At 40.6% G+C, this 12,025-nt stretch overlaps 1 protein-coding gene across 7 annotated transcripts in view; it reads right to left on the reverse strand.

Annotated features, from left to right (window-relative positions):
- The window catches only part of PHACTR2 (phosphatase and actin regulator 2), a 190,724-nt gene that overhangs the window by 16,351 nt on the left and 162,348 nt on the right, over window positions 1-12,025 (reverse strand). For 2 of the 7 annotated variants that reach the window (XM_027601427.1, XM_027601424.1), the window contains one exon: window positions 1,799-1,879. In XM_027601427.1, coding sequence (XP_027457228.1) covers window positions 1,799-1,879 — 81 coding nt within the window. Of the gene's footprint in view, window positions 1-270; window positions 1,659-1,798; window positions 1,880-12,025 lie in introns of those variants that run through there. The other 5 variants (XM_027601422.1, XM_027601426.1, XM_027601421.1 and 2 more) reach the window with 5 other exon arrangements.

Here is a 12,025-nt window from a genome sequence, read left to right on the forward strand (position 1 = left end):
TATATGTGCACATAGATGTAGATCATATACATACACCTACATGTTTGCAAATACACAGAAAAATGTCTAGAAGGATCTACACCAAACTTTTACCAGTGATTACCTGTGAGAATAGGAATGAAGTTGAGGAAGGAGGGAGTGAAGAGAGTTTTCATTTTTATTTGATGGATTTTTGTACTGTTTGAATGCTTAGTTAGAATATATCGTTTGTGCCCATAACAAATATAGATGCAAAAAATAAATGACCTTTACTCTCCTTGCAACCTTTTTTTTTCCTTGTTCATAGCAAATAACAGAAGAGAAAGAACCTCTTTCAGTATAAATGTTTATTTTTCATAAGCTGGGAACTTCCATAGAAATGCATTTTAAAAAATTTGACTATTTTCTATTTTAGTTTATTCTTCATATAATGTTATCAAATGATAATTAGGTAATCAGATACTATGATTTCTAGGAAAACTATGCAGAAGTCAAACGATCCTGAATGATAAAGAGTAGGTTGAGCACAGTCACTGTATCTCAGGGGTCAGGACTCAAAGGCACAAACACGTGTATGCTATCTTTCCAGTTACCCGGCCAACTCGATGTCACCGTAAATATTCAGCCACCTTTTTTTGATCAACTTTCCTGGAGACGTATGACCACAGGTGTCAAATATCAGCATGAACTTTCCCTGACCCCACAAGTGGAAGGGAGAAAAGGAGGGACAATAGGTCTGGCTTGATCTGGGCATGTGACTGGTCCAAGAGTCGATCAGGACAGGATGCAGCCCTCAGAGAAAAATCCTACACATCCAGATGGCTAAAAGCCCTGAATGCCTTTACAAATAAACATGATATAGGAAGAACCAAAACAGATACAACTCCTCTAGAAGAAAAGGGAGTTTCTTCTGCAAACCAGACATTATGATAGGAGCAATAGCTTTGGGGCAAGGAGGTCCCTACCGACTTTAGCGGAATTATGAAGTTATACCATTACTTCCTTTATCACAGGACATGCTCTCAGCATGGACCACCACCACCAACAGGAACCACTGCAGAGACAGTGGCACTATAATGTATGCCTGTCTTGCAGAGGCCGTTTCGAGTCTAGGGAATCAGTGTTTGCTTTCCAGAAAGACCTCCTGTGGTCTTCGCATGTAATCATCTGTCCTGGTATGTTTTTTAACAATTCAGTATTTCAAGATTTAACTGGCATGCCAATTTTTAGGAACATACATGTTATAAAAAAGCAAAGCACATAAACCCGTTAGAGAGAAATAAACAGAACACCTGTGAAGGGCAGGGGTGGTGGTTAGACTACATGATCACACAGGTCTCTTCTGGTTTTAGCAGAAGAATAAACTGAACTCCAAGGGTACTGGGAGGAAAAAGGGTAGGATTACCGCAGCCTTCCACAGCAGCAGTAAAAATTAGATTCCTAGTCTAAGTTAGGTCTTCTGAAAATTGAGTTGCTATCTTCTCTAAGTTATGTCTACTGTGAGCCCAAAGCAGACACACAGGTGCCCAAAGTGGCTCTCACCAGCATCTGTTCTGGGCATAAAACTTCAACTGAGTCTCTTCAAGAGCAGAATAAATGATTCTAATCCTTGTCTCCTGGCCCACAAAATAAGACTAAGAAAGAAACCAGAACATAGCCCTTTGGAATGATTCAGACTTCTGTGAAAGAAAAAAAAAAAAAGACTTAATTTTAGAAATGTTCATTAGATGGTGTTATGCTCATCTGTTTTTAAAAAAAAATTTTTTAACTGTGGTAAAGTACACATAACACAAAATATGCCGAACTGCATTTTGCCCACTTACCTTGTAAACTGTCGACTCTCTTCATGAACTTCCATTTCTGTGCTTTTAAATTCATTTAGTTCTTTCCTTATTGCTGCCTGCATAGGAAAAAAATAGATAAACAGAAATGTTACTTAGGTCACGTAATTCCTCAGCATATACAGCATCAACAAAGCATTCTTTTAAAAAATGTCTTGCAAAAAGAGATTCCTCATTTCTACTAGGTAAAGGTAAGATAAATATAAGATCATACTAAAACCAGGGAAGATTTCCTTCACGTGTCATGATAAGGAGGAGAGGAAGAAGGCCTTTGCTAAACTCATCCTGGGGCCTGGTCTGAGTCACATGCATCCCCCACCCTTGATGACCACAAGGATAGTCCAGGTCATGAGATTTTCTGAGAAACAATGTCATTTTCCTATGAAAGTTCTATAGTTCATACCGCAACATGGCTTTGATTAGGTACCATGGAACTACTGAGAAGGCAGCTGCTTATTTATTCTTTAATACTGAAAGTTCAGACAGTCAGAATGAAAAATTTCAGCACAGCACTTAAAGCCGTTCAAAGAAAATGTGTTAATCGAATGTGATGACTATTACCATGTAACAAACATATCACCCATGTCACGTAGATGTTGGGGTCTGAAGAGATGCTTCTGTCCCTCAGGTTGAAAAACTGAGACAATCATCAAAATGTTAACATCAGTTATCTATTAACAATGGTGACTGGATCATGGATGGTTTCTGGTTTCAACTTTGTGCTTACATTTATTTCCTGATTTCTCTACAAAGAACTCCCTCATGTGAAGAAAAAATATTAATAAAAACATCCCCATCACCTAACCTCTATGAGAGCTGGACTCTTCAGCCCAAACATAGGATACTGCAAACCACAGAGAATGACTTCACTGAGAGATAAGGAAATCTAGTTTGTGGTTGGAAAACGATAAAATTTAGAAAAAGGGAAAAGATAGAAGGAAGCCTTGAGGCCCCTCTCTCGCCTCCTCCCATCACTGACTGTCACTCGGCAATATGCGCTTTCCCCCAACAGGCTTGTCAGTGTTGTATTCGAATCCTGCAGTCCCAGACTACTCATCTCTCTACTTGTATTCCTCAGCCACTGTAGTTTCTATGAGGAACCTGCGGCTGGACACTGGGGCGATAATTCTTGCTACTGGGTTCTGAAAGAGATGAAGCAGAGAGATACCTGTGGGCCCAAGGCCCCTGTGGTAAGGCCATCCATCTTGTCTCACAAGGGGATCTCGGTGAGGATACTCTGTCGTACTCGCTAACGAGTATACCTAACCCAGGAGCTGAAACAGTGAACACGCTCTATACCAATCACCAGTTAGCATCTATTGGAAAGACTTCCCTGAAAGGAAGTATTTTAATGTGGGTAGTGGCAGAGAATCTGGTCTCCACGTTCATTTTAAATTTCTCCTCTGAATGTAAGATGTCAGTAGAGGAAGTAGGAAGTGGTACACTTGGTGTCGGAAGTCATAGGTTCTTGTCTCACCTATGCCTTCAGTAGCAGGGTGACCCTCAGTGAATTATTTTGGTCCGAAACCTGTCTTCCCCTCTGGAAAATGGGGATGAGAATTCCTCACAGTACTACAAGGCTCCATTAAGAGCATACGTGAAAGTGCTTTGTACACTTACTGTGAAACTTCCAAAAGACGAAATACATTCTAGTTTATGATTGTGACTAACAATTCTTTCATTTTTTTTTTTTTTAAGATTTTATTTACTTACCTGACAGACAGAGACACAGCGAGAGAGGGAACACAAGCAGGGGGAGCGGGGGAGGGAGAAGCAGGCCTCCCGCGGAGCAGGGAGCCCGAAGCGGGGCTCGATCCCAGCACCCTGGGATCATGACCTGAGCCCAAGGCAGATGCCCAATGACTGAGCCACCCAGGCACCCCATCTTTCGTTGTTATTTATAGAGTCTACTATGTACAAGAAGAGAATGTCACTGAAGGAGACTCAAAGACAAATAAAGGCAAAGTCCTTAATCTCAATAGTAGGTTGGCTACCAATCTAAGAGTCTGCAAAAGTCAATGAAAGCATTCTTTTAGAATCAATCGAGATACAGAATCTGCAAAAACAAGAGTACGGTATAGTTTATTTTTAATGGTAAACTGTGTGCTACACATAAAGGCCTAAGGACTCTTCCCATAAATGTAAATGGGACTGATTCTTTAGAAAGATATGGGATAGAAAGAGCTAGGTTGTTGTGGTGAGATTGGTTGGAGCCTGAATGGTGCTGAGCTGGACCAACACAGGGTAGTCACTGAGCGGACACCAGGTATTTCTTTCTTTTCTTTTCTTTTCTTTTTTTTAAGAGTTATTTGAGAGAGAGTGAGCGCGCACAAGCATGTGTGAGTGGGAGGAGGGGCAGAGGGAGAATCTCAAGCAGATTCTTCAATGAGTGTGGAGCCGAACACAGGGCTCGATCTCATGACCCTGAGATCATGACCTAAGCCAAAACCGAGAGTTGGATGCTTAAGCGACTGAGTCACCCAGGTGCCCCAGAAACCAGGTATTTCTAAGATTTAAATAGAACAAATCCCCTGAGACCAAATACACAGCATTTTTTGGTACCATGAGAATAATAGAGAGGAAAGAGGAAAGAAAAATGACTGAAACGAAGTTTAAAATTGACTAGTGATAACTGGTGTCAGAAGGTCTGCTTAATCTCTTCCAGTCCACTCAGGGATCACCCTGGCCAGAAGCAACAGGTGTTTTGTTGAAAATATGGACCCTGCTGCCTTCTCAAATAACATGAGCTGTAAGGCCAAGATTAACTAGAGTTCCCCTCATTTGATGCTTTTTGCTTATTTCTTTGATAAAAATCTGATATGGAACAAGGAGGGAATTTTTTTTTATTTTTAAGATTTTCTTTTTTTGAGAGAGAGAGCATGAGCAGCGGGGATTGGGGGGAAGGGCAGAGAGAGAGGGAGAAGCAGACTCCTCACTGAGCAGGAAGCCTGACGTGGGGCTTGATCCCAGGACCCGGAGATCACGAACTGAGCCTAGGGCAGACACTTAACCGACTGAGCCACCCAGGCGCCCCTGGAGGGAATTTCATGACTACTCATCAAGCTCTATGCCATGAGTATATAAGTGTACTCTTCTTTGCTGCAGGACAACCAGGAACAGGCCAAGAATGTCTCTGCATAGAATTAAAATCTGTTTTTCCTGCAACCTGTTTAGACAGTGCATTCCTGGAAGGGTAGTATGTTCATCTTTATGTCCCCAGTATGTAAGACAGTTCTTAATATATTAATAAATAATTACTGAGTATCTTCTTGGACAAATCCATGTATCATCTGAATTTTCAATTCTCTTTCACTAGATAATTTTAGACTAGATTGTAGACTGAGGCTTCATTGCATAGTGAAAATGTCACCAATGGGGAACACAAAGCTTAGATTATTAAGCCTGACCATGAATCTAACACTGGTAAGCGCTACCATTTATTAATGAGCTGGAACTTTATGGATACACTACCTAATTCCCAAGATGGATATAACTGGCTCTACTAGCGAGGACACCGGACTTAAGTGACTTGGCCAAAGTCAAACATCTTCCAAGTGGCCAAGTCAGGAATCAAACCTTTAGATGCCCAGCTCCAAAGCCTGCCCTCCCATCTCCACCATGGATGGAATTTCCAGCGCCTACCCTGGGAGATGGCAACTACCAGGAGGTGAGCCTCGGTCTTCAGGCCAAGTTGATGGCCTTCTCTGGCTCTGCCTGTCCCGTCATCTTAGGGCCCATTTATCTACTTCAGCACAGATATAGACAGACGCTCTGTCTTACTGTATATGTATCTGTTTCTAGTGCTCTACTCAAATACATATATTCTAAAATTAAAAATGGTATCTCAAAGGTGAATTAAGCTCAATCAAATTCACAATTAATGGGGGGAGACAAAAAAATTCACAATTAATAAGGCATTTCTCCCACCATTTCTCTTTCCTAATTTGAGCAATTTAATAAGACTACCAGATTTATGAGATTCCCTACAGTGCTTTCATAGAATGGGCATTGACTGGTTATTGGCGACCTCCTGATTTCTTCTCTTTATACTTGAATTGCAAAGATTTTTTTTAAATGCAAAGTAGTATCTTAGTGGGGCTAAGACTTAGTACTAAGAAAAGAGAAAGAAAGGATGGTGTCTTTAGGAGGCAGGAAGTTCAGTGTTTATTTTGAGAGCAGAGGTGGAAATAGTTAGTTCCAATATTTTTTTTTCTTTAAATGGGATATACAGTTCAAAAGTTATAAAAAGTAAAACTCTTTTTTAACCTGAAAGTTAAATTACAGATTTTTATACTTAATTGGTATAAAATATATTACTTATAGAATAAAATATACCCATTGAATAAAATACATTATCTTTAACCTGCTCATTATGCATTACGAAGTGTTTTACAGTAAAAAGCAACAGAAATCCAGAAATGCCTGTTATAATGATGATGATTAGCCATGTATTATTTTCATACTAAAATAAAAAAATACACTAAGACCATTAATAGTTTTAGTATCTCTGGGCAATAAGTAACATTTCACTACTCTCCTTTTTTAACTTCTAGAGAAAACAAGTAACTTTATTTTTTTCAGCATTAGGTAGAAAATAATATGCATTAATGTGCATTAATGTACATTAATGAGCATTAAATAATACACAATAATATGCATTAATGCAATAATATGCATTCATTGTTATTTCTTTTTGTATTTTTGAATATTCTGATTTTTACCAACAAACATGAGACACTTGTGTATGCACAATGTACTTACATTAACGGCATTTTAAATTGTTGCATTTTTTTCTATCTTCTATCTTTAAAAAGTGTACATTTTTTTAAGCTAAAAGATATTCTTCTTATTTTACAACAGGAAAAAATTTTTACAACATAATTCCAGTTCTAAAAATGCTGCCCTTTAGACTTTCACAAGTGTCAGGAGAAATGGGAGAGACAATGTCATAGGGTACAAATATGTGAGCCTCAGATGTGAGGAGGGAGGGATTCTGGCTGCACTCTGGGGCTCAGAGTTTGCTCTGCGGGGGAGATGCCAGTCATGTGCCTTTAAAGTACTCTTGAACAGACAGGAGGCCTGCAGAAGAGAAACTGACCAAGTAGATCTCCCCTGCAGCTTAAGTCCAGCAGAAAAATCTATTCTTGTTTCTACACGAAGTTAAAAAGAAAAATCCTCTCCATTATGACTAGAGATGGATGAGTTTAACCTTTCAACAAGTTAGAAACTATTTCTAGGGTATGGAAAATTTAATCATCGAGACTCTCACTGCTTGCATACTTTGCACCTGCTGTGATCTTTACTCACTTCCCTGGCCACCCCCTACCTGCCTCTGTGAAGTTCAGCATTGGAATATCAAGCTAGCTGGGAATGGTGGATGTGGCAATTATATTTGTAAAAGATGGCGGCAATCACACATCCAGCCCACATGTTCTTCTGCAATATGACCTTGCTGATCCCCCACTGAGAGAAAGAGCTAATTCCCCTTGCCCTGTAACTAACAGAATGTGGTGGAGTAAGGCTGGGTGTCTTCTGAAGTGGGGTCAGATATGGTCATACAGCTTTCACCTTGTTCTCTTGGGGCACTTGCTCTGGGGAAGGCCAGCTACCATGTAAGAAGGCTGACCACTCTGAGGCCACTCTGCTGAAGAGGCCATGTGTAGGTGCTCTGGTGGACAGCTTCTGAGCCATGCTCAAGTGAGCCCAGCTTCCGAGCCATGCTCTAGAAGGTACAAGACATGTAAAGAAGACATCTGGGACCCTCCAGAGCAACCTCTTTGTCAGCTGAGGAACACTGAGTGACCAGAGTCAACCTCATGAAAAGCAGAATTGCCCAGCTGAGTCCTGACTATATCCCCAACCCACAATCTATAAGATAGAATAAAATAGTTGTCATTTTCAGCCACTAAGTTTTGGGAAGTTCACGGCACAGAAATGGTGACTGGAACAGGGTCAACTAGGAGTCACTAAATGAGAGGTAAGTGACCAAAAGCCCACAACTAGGGGAGGAGAATGGAAGAAAACTTGTAAATGGTATACACTATTTCTTTTTTTTAAAGATGTTTTTATTTTGTTTTTTTTAGTAATCTCTACATGCAGCATGGAGCTCGAACCCATGACCCCAAGCTCAAGAGTTGCATGCTCTTCTGACTGAGCCAGCCAGGTGCCCCTACACTATTTTTTATAAAACAACACACCAGGTGCCTTGACTAGGCCTTCTATTGAAAAACAACTAAAATGCTGAATATAACATTTAAAAATTATTTTAAATGTCCTGATCAGCCAGTAAGAAAGTAAAAAAAACTTTGACATAAAAGAATAAATGAAGACGAAGCCCAGAGAAATGAAGTAAGCTGAGCACCAAAATTGGCTTTGACCTTGAGGGCATTTGCAATGTTAAATGTGGTAACTGTGAGCGGTCATTTTCATAGTTTGGTGAGATACTGAAGACCAGTGAAGAAACCTGCCCAAGGTAGAAAGTCTAATGAATGACCCTCCCGCCTCAGGAAGGAGCTCTTATGGCATAGCCTCAGGGAAGGGTGCGCTAGAATGTCTGATCCCCAGAGGACAGCACAGATGATGTCATGCTGGTGCTTGGCAGGTGAGGCAGAATTAAATCTACCCTGAGAATATGAATCGGTAAGTAGCCCTCACATGGGTTTACAGCCTGAATTCATAGCACTAAGGCAGTCCAAAATAACTCACCTTTATATTAAAATAATATTAAATATAGTATATTTATATACTATAAATTTTTATATATCATAAAGTCCTTATGATAGAAAGCATTTCTTGAATAGTCTCATAATAAACACTTCATCAGGAAAATGTAATTATCCTAAACTTATATACATTTTTGACACAATCTCAGAATATAGAAAGCAAAATAGAATTACAGAGAAGGAAAGATCCATATATGTAGTGGGAGAGGTAACATATCCCTCTCTTGGTATGGGACCAAACAGACAAAAAAAAAAAAAAAGAAAAGAAAAAAAGGGAAGGATACAGAAATCTGAATGAGACTCACAAGCTTAAGTTTCAGACATATTTCAAACTCCATACCCCAGAACTGTAGAACGTACACTGTTTTCAAGGATATATGGGACACTTATCATTACTGACCACATATTTTTAAAATCTCAATATTTAAAGTCATACCACAGTCCAATTAAATCAGGATCTTTAGGGGTGGGACCCAGACCCAGGTGTCACCGTTTTTTGTTTTTTTTTTAAGATTTTATTTATTTATTTGAGAGAGAGGGAATGAGAGATAGCACGAGAGGGAAGAGGGTCAGAGGGAGAAGCAGACTCCCCGCCAAGCAGGGAGCCCGATGTGGGACTCGATCCCGGGACTCCAGGATCATGACCTGAGCCGAAGGCAGCCGCTCAACCAACTGAGCCACCCAGGCGCCCAGGTGTCACCGTTCTTAAAGCACCCCCACCCTGCTCCATGAGAGCAACATGCACTTAAGGTTGGGAACCACTGACATACAGCATCATTTATAGCCTTCAGTGCTTGTATCAGAAAATAAGAAAGGAAGAGGGTTAATGATTTATTCTTTTTTTAAGATTTTATTTATTCATTTGAGAGAGAGTGGAGTGGGGAGGACAGAGGGAGAGGGAGAATCTTGACTGCCTGCTGAGCGGGGAGCCTGATGCAGGGCTCAATCCCAGGGTCCTGAGCTGAAGTCAGACGCTCCCACCCAAGCACCCCAGAAGGTTAATAATTTAGGGAGTCCACCTTAAGTTAGAAAAGAATGGCCAAATAAAGCCAAGAAAATTAGGAGAAAGATCAAAGAGCAAATAGCAACATAGGAAACATATTAGAGATGATCCACAGAGCTCAAGGCTTATCTTATATCTTCTAAAAATATCAGTTCTAGGTAAATTAACAACTTAAATGTGAACACCAAAACTATAAATGTTTTAGAACAGTATAGCAGTTGGGGTGCCTGGGTGGCTCAGTCGCTAAGCATCTGCCTTTGGCTCAGGTTATGATCCCAGGGTCCTGGGATCCAGCCCTGCATCGGGCTCCCTGCTCAGCTGGGAGTCCGCTTCTCCCTCTCCCACTCCCCCTGCTTGTGTTCCTTCTCTCGCTGTGTCTTTCTCTGTCAAATAAACAAATAAAATCTTGAAAAAACAAAAACAAAAACAAAAAAAACAGTACAGCAGAATACATTTATGATTTTGGTATGGGAAGAATTTTTTCAAAGAAATCACAAGCCACAAAGAAAAGGTAGATAAATTCACAACATTAAATTTAAGAAATCTCTTTATGTCAAAAGATAACCATAAAGAGAACGAAATGTCATGAATTGGGAGATATATACATATTTGCACTATATATTATTGGAATATATGAAGAATTCTTATGAATCAACAAGAAATTGACAACCCAAAAGAAAACAGACAAAAGACAGGCACAGAAGTGGAACCTGAATGCCCAATAGGTATAAAAATATGCTCAACCTCATTAATAATTAATGAGAGGCAAAGTGTAAGTACAATGAAATGTTATTTCATAACCACTAGGTTGTCAAATAAAAAAAACAAAACAAAAAGACTGACCATCACATGCTGGCAAGAATATTGGACTACGGGTAACCTTGGCTGTGGAAGGGTAAACCAGAAATGATCATTTTGGAAGACTGCTGACGCTGCCTAGTTTCCCTGAATATTCCTACATTCCAGGATCCAGCAATTCCATCACAAGGAATATATGTTAGAAAAAGTCTTGGATCAGTGAACTTGAAGATGATACAGGAATCTCCATAGAATACAGCCTGCACACCTAAAATCTGGAAACCAGCTACATAATTAACAATTGAATGGATAATTACTTTGTGACTTAAACATACAACGAAGTATTATATTCCAGTGAAAAAGAGTCACTATCACCTAGTCCATCAACCCAGATTCTTTGGTTAATTGAATGATGTAACACCCAGAAGAACTTTGTATGATTCCAATCCCTAAGACTCCCAAACTGGCAAAACCAAGAAATACATATGTATTGTTTAGGGGTATATATAAGGTGGTTAAACTCTTAAAAAGAAAAGAAAGAGAATGATTAACACAAAAGTCGTGGTTATGGAAGGGAGGGAAAAGCAATTGGGGAGGAGCCCACAGGGCCCTGTTCAGGTACTAGTAAATACTCAGGGATTAATAAAACAGGTGTCTTCTTTTTATTATTTAAATGGTACATTTGTTTCATATATTCTCTATCACGTGATATAATTCACAACTGAAAAAATAAAATGCCAGGAAAATGTGTAAGACCTGAGATAGAGTTAGGGTTGAGAAAGAAATGTTATCCATTGTTAACACTCACTCTAAAGACTGCACCTGACCTAAAGCCTCGTGTTTCTTTGTGGGTGTCAGATACCACACGAGGTCATAAGTGCAGTCTATCGCTGCTGAACGGCGAGGAGAAAGTGCAGGATGGAAGGCAGATAAAGCAGTGGGAACCACTCAGAATTAAGTGGGAGGCAGAAAAGGAAAGAGCAAAGGGCTGCTGGCTACAGGCTGTGATCAAGATAAAACACACTTAGTGCTCTTAGCTGCGATTCACATCAGCCCGAGAGGGGCTCCCAGGGGGAAACATGTTTCTCACACCCCATGACAACTTGCTGACCACCTGGATGTGAGGGGTGAGCATCAGGCGAACAGCAGGCTCCCGCTGTCCACACCATGCTTTAAGAGATACCTTCAAGGCTCACCTCAAGGCTGGGAGGGCTTGCCCCCAAATCCTCCCACCTTCCCCCTCACGCTCCATGCACGCTCGGTCACTCACTGCACGTGCATCCATGAGTATACCCTCTGACCAGAACATACAGCTCTCAAGACCAGGCTCTTCCTCTTGGTCACCTAGGGAACAGCTGGGGGCTGGACGTGAGGACAAGAAACCACATTAAGTAGTTTACAGGCAATTCCTGGTACTCCATAAACTTGACGTTTCCTCAGGAAACGAGGCACTGATTGGTGGTGAGCTTGACACGTGACCTGAGTTTTGGTCTTCTTCGTCCCCTGGAGGCTGCCCTCAACCTGAGAGATTTTACCTGCCTTGGGAAGCCTACATTGTCAGGGCACATACCTCAGCCTGTGCCCTCATCCCAACCTCAAGGGTCTCTTCCTTGCCTTTTCTACATACACACGTTCTCCTGCTGCTCCACTGATTATGCCCTACTCTATTAGTTACCGACCTT

Source organism: Zalophus californianus, chromosome 7 (assembly GCF_009762305.2).
Source record: "Zalophus californianus isolate mZalCal1 chromosome 7, mZalCal1.pri.v2, whole genome shotgun sequence".
Taxonomy (NCBI): domain Eukaryota; kingdom Metazoa; phylum Chordata; class Mammalia; order Carnivora; family Otariidae; genus Zalophus; species Zalophus californianus.